Here is a 4,642-nt window from a genome sequence, read left to right on the forward strand (position 1 = left end):
CTGCTGCCTGGTCTTTTCAAGGTTGAGGCTGCCCACATTCCTTGGCTCATAGCCCCTTGACTCTTATGCCTCCCTCTTCTGCTTCTGAGGACTCTGTGATTACATTGAGCCCACTCAAATAATCCAGGCTCATCTGTCTACTGTAAGGCATTTCCTCCTCAAGCTGAAGGTCACCTGCCTCTTAATTCCTCTTGGCCATGTCAAATGCCACATAACTGGCTTCCAGATACTGAGAGGGGGATATCTTTGGCACCAGGGCATTAGTCTACCCACCATGGATAAGGATTTTACTGCTTATGCCTAAATGTGCTCCGCTCCACATTGTCAGGCCTTAAATCATGACTTATGCAGTTACTCCTGCCTGATGTTCCTTCACTGTCCCTCAACATTCTGGAGATGTCCAATATCCCCGGAAAGTTTTGCCTCCCTTCCTGCCCCTCTTCAGAGCCCCCAAACCCTTCTCAGCTCTTCTTACTTACATATACATCCCCTAGTCATTTGGGCACTTGCCTGGCTTGGCAGCTGAACTTGGACCCCAGGAGGGCATCACATAGTCCTCTCTTTTGTCAAGTTCCTCAGTCCCTAAAGGGGTACCCGGCATACATCAGGCTGTTCAATGGAAATAGTCCATGAGAAAGTCCTTGACTTCTTAAGATACATGTCAGAATGTTCTCCAGGGGTGCTTTCCAACACACTGGTAAGATGACATTTGAGTGCTGGGTATGGGGGATGTGTGTGTGTGTGTGTGTTGCAAATTGAATCTCAACTTGTCTTTAGGGTCAGCACATTTCTTATATCCATCAAACTGTGCCCTTAACAGTCCCCCTGTAGAAATTAAACTTGAAACTGGCATTCATAAACCATAGGCCCTTCAGCAAAAGAAGAAATTGTTTTCACCAGAAGCAAGTGCCATGGTGTGGTACAGAGGCTGATTATCCCAACCTGTTGAAATGATTTATTGTGTTTACATAATAGAAAAAGATGTCATCCAGAAAAACATGTCCTAAGCAAAGGGCGAGGAGGGAGGAAGGAGAAGAAGGGGGGCGAGAATGTAAATGACCTGCTTCCTTTTATCCTAGGAAGAACCAGAATTTCCTGAAGGTCACCCAGCTGAGGCCATGGTGACACCCTGGTCCTACCTCATAGGAAGCCAGCTGCATTATCCATGGTATAAAGAGGCTTCCCCTTCTCTTTTTTACAGGCCAGAGAAACCCTAAATTCTTCCTCCCACACTTCTGAAGAGATTGATCATGAAGACATCACAAAAGATAAAACCAGCACAGTAAGGGCCTGCATACCGCTAGAATTAACCAAGGTATAGAGAATTTTCTCCACAAAGCATGTACTATAATTAAGAACTCAGCTACATCAAACCTCAGCTGCTTCTAAAAATTTGCATATTTCAGGTGTTCGTGATTATGGGACTGTAACAAGTCCTTCTTTGGAAATTAGATTTGGGAGGAAACTTACTAAGACAGATATTTTTTCTCACAACAGTGTGTTAATTAAGATGTGGCTGGGTGCAGTGGCTAACACCTATAATCCTAGCACTGTGGGAGGCCAAGAAGGGTGGATTGTTTGAGCTCACAAGTTTCAGACCAGCCTGAGCAAAAGCGAGACCCCATCTCTACTAAAATAGAAAAACGGAGGCCAGAGGGTTGCTTGAGCCCAAGAGTTGGAGGTTGCTGTGAGCTATGATGCCAACTCTACCCAGGGTGACAGCTTGAGACTCTATCTCAAAAAAAAAAGATGGTAAATTGTATGTTATATGTTTTTAGCATATTAAATTTAATCTTTGTTTTCCTCTAGAATGAGAGTTGCCTGGCCTCCAGAGAGACATCTTTCATACCTGTAAGTGAGAAAAATGAAAGCTTTCAGCCCATATGATGAATTCATATCATTCATATGTGATTATTTTTTCTTCTAGAATGGGAAATGCCTAACCTCTAGAAAGACCTCTTCTATGATGGTAAGAAGCACAAATTTTTTTTCTTTTGAGACAGTCTCACTTGGCTCTAGAGAGCCAAGGTACCAGCCTAGCTCATAGCAACCTCAAACTCCTGGGGTCAAGCTGTCCTCCTGTCTCAGCCTCCCAGGTAGCTGGGACTATAGGCGCCCACCACAAGGCCCTACTAATTTTATCTATTTTTAATAGAGGTGCAGTCTTGCTTTTGTTCAGGCTGGTCTCAAACTCCCAAGGTTGAGTAATCCTCCCCCTTAGTCTCCCACTGTGCTAGGATTACAGAGGAGAGCCACTGCACCCAGCCAGAAACACAATTCTTTTTTTTTAATTCCAAGTTAATGTGAGGGTACAAACAATTAGGTTATAATAGTTGCATTTGTCAAGTAGAGTCCCTCATACAGCTGTGTCCCACACCCAAGAGGTGTCCCATATATCCTTACATTGTGCCCATTAAGTGGGAACGCACTAATCCCCCTCGCTCCTCCCCCTTCTCCTCCCTCATTCCCCCTCCCCCCAACTTGAATTGAGTTTTTCTCCTATGTGGGCATGTATTAGATTGCCTACTGGCTTCATATCAGTATTGAGTACATTGGATATTTGCTTTACATTCTTGTGATACTTTACTAAGAAGAATGTGCTTCAATTTAACATCTTTTAAATTGACTAGGATGGAGCAGAAACACAATTCTTAAATGCAATGGGGGTGGGGAACAGTTTTGGCCTATCTCAATGGTTCCATCCCTGTGTCTCCTGTCGCCCAGACTCTGTGCCTTAGTAGTATCTATGAGGACTTGAAGATGTACCAGGTGGAGTTCAAAGCCATGAATGAGGTGCTTTCCATGTATCCCATCAACCAGACCATTCTAGATCAAAACTTGCTGACTGTTATGGAGAAGCTGATGCAGGTAAGGCCCTTCCTGTGAGTGAGACAGCATCTTTTCCATGCTGAAGATATCCAGGCAGGGTACCTAGATGAAGAAGTAGAAAACCGACCCTCCTGGATTGGGAGAGGCCTTGAAAAGAGGCCCTAAATGGAGGGCAGCCTCCTGGTTTTGGCCGCTGTGGTGTGCTCCCAGCTCTCTGCTGGTGTTTTCATGGGTCTTCCTGTGTAGTCCCCACAATAACCATGTAGGTCTGTTCAAAGAAGGAAACCTAGCCTTAAGAGAATTAAACCACTTGTCTGAGGTCACGCCTCTTAGAAAAGGCAGCGTCAGGATTTGAACTCCCTTCAAGGCAGTTCCACTAGGCTTCTGATCTCTATGGGCTCCCGGGTGTGCGTGCGAGGGGCCAGCGAGCATTTCCATAGCTACGTCTAGAGAACACAAGCAGGCTTGGTGAGCCGCTGTGAATGGAAATGTAAACCAAATAGGAGAAGCGCTTATTATCTGGGGACACCCACAGTGTGATTCCTAGGGAGGAACTTGCTTTGTAATGTTCTGAATCACCAGAGCACACATGCTAATACAGAACAGAGAAATATTTACGAAAGAGAAGGTGATTAGGGGATGGGGTGAAATATGCTAACAGGGATTGTTTCCTGGAAAGCCATTGAATTGCTTTGATTTTATTCTTTTCTTGTGGGTGAGTGTGTGCACATGTGCACATCAAATTACTTGTTTGAAAGGCAGTGAGCTTAAGGAAAATATCAAAGACTGTTCCCATCGGAGAACTGTAGTAGATATTCCCCCTTCAGGTGGCTGACATGAGGGCTGCCATCAATTCTACCAGTAACTGATGATGCCCAAGTCACCTAATCCCTCCGTACCTCAGTTTCCTTCTCTGTAAAATGAGATGTCTATACCTACCCTACCTTTATTTTAGGCTTTGGGGGAGGAACATATAGACGTTTATTGATTATTTGCAACTATAAACACTTGTACTGTGTTATCAAAACAATGGGCTAAAATTGAGAAATCTGTCACCAGGTGGGACTGACCTGACACCTATGGCTGTGTTTAGTAAACAGGCCTGTGACTGACGGAGTTCTGAAGGATGACAACCCGTCACCTCTCTGTTCTAAATAGAACTGGGCTTAGTAATGTAACATATATAAAAATTAACTAGATATTGCAGCAAATGTCATCTTAAAAGAACTGTATCTTTCTAAAACAACTCCCAATGACTTTCTGAATAGCTTTAAGGGTCTTTTCAGAGTTCACTGAAAAAGTATGTGCTTGGATAATGAGTACTGCACCTCGCAGGTTCTCCAGGCAAGATCTGGCCATGACTGTGTTTAGGTTGGATGTAAGAGTATAACGAGGGATGAGTTGCAGGCTTTTGGGCATAGATTGGTTTTATCCATCTTTATAGAAGAATGTTTTCATTTTGGAGTGCCATTTATGAATGTTTACTATTCACTATCCTAGGACCTGAATTCCACCAGCGAGACTGTGATGCACCCATCTTCCCATGAAGAAACAAACTTTTATAAAACTAAAGTCAAGCTCTTTGTACTTCTTCATGCTTTCAGAATTCGTGCAGTGACTATTGATAGAGTGATGAGCTATCTGAATTCTTCCTAAAAGGCTGAGATTCCTCCCAATCTTAAAGCCAGTTTGATAAAAATTTGAAAGGTAGAAATTCTAATAGAATGTAAGTTAAGAACTGGGGAAGGGGAGGCTTGACCTGGTCCTACTGAAGCCATACTGGAGTCCTCACGCTTATGTTTATATTAGTTAC

The 4,642-nt window shown here is 43.6% G+C and overlaps 1 protein-coding gene across 1 annotated transcript in view; it reads left to right on the plus strand.

The window, feature by feature from the left end:
• The window catches only part of IL12A (interleukin 12A), a 7,058-nt gene extending 2,573 nt beyond the window's left edge, over positions 1-4,485 (plus strand). The window contains 5 exon segments of the mRNA XM_012807822.2: positions 1,202-1,315; positions 1,810-1,851; positions 1,928-1,969; positions 2,725-2,868; positions 4,330-4,485. Of these exon segments, the coding sequence (XP_012663276.2) occupies positions 1,202-1,315; positions 1,810-1,851; positions 1,928-1,969; positions 2,725-2,868; positions 4,330-4,485 (498 nt within the window).
• Positions 4,486-4,642: the final 157 nt, after the last annotated feature.

This window comes from Otolemur garnettii, unplaced genomic scaffold, assembly GCF_000181295.1.
Source record: "Otolemur garnettii isolate 467f Iridium unplaced genomic scaffold, OtoGar3 scaffold00076, whole genome shotgun sequence".
NCBI classification, from domain to species: domain Eukaryota; kingdom Metazoa; phylum Chordata; class Mammalia; order Primates; family Galagidae; genus Otolemur; species Otolemur garnettii.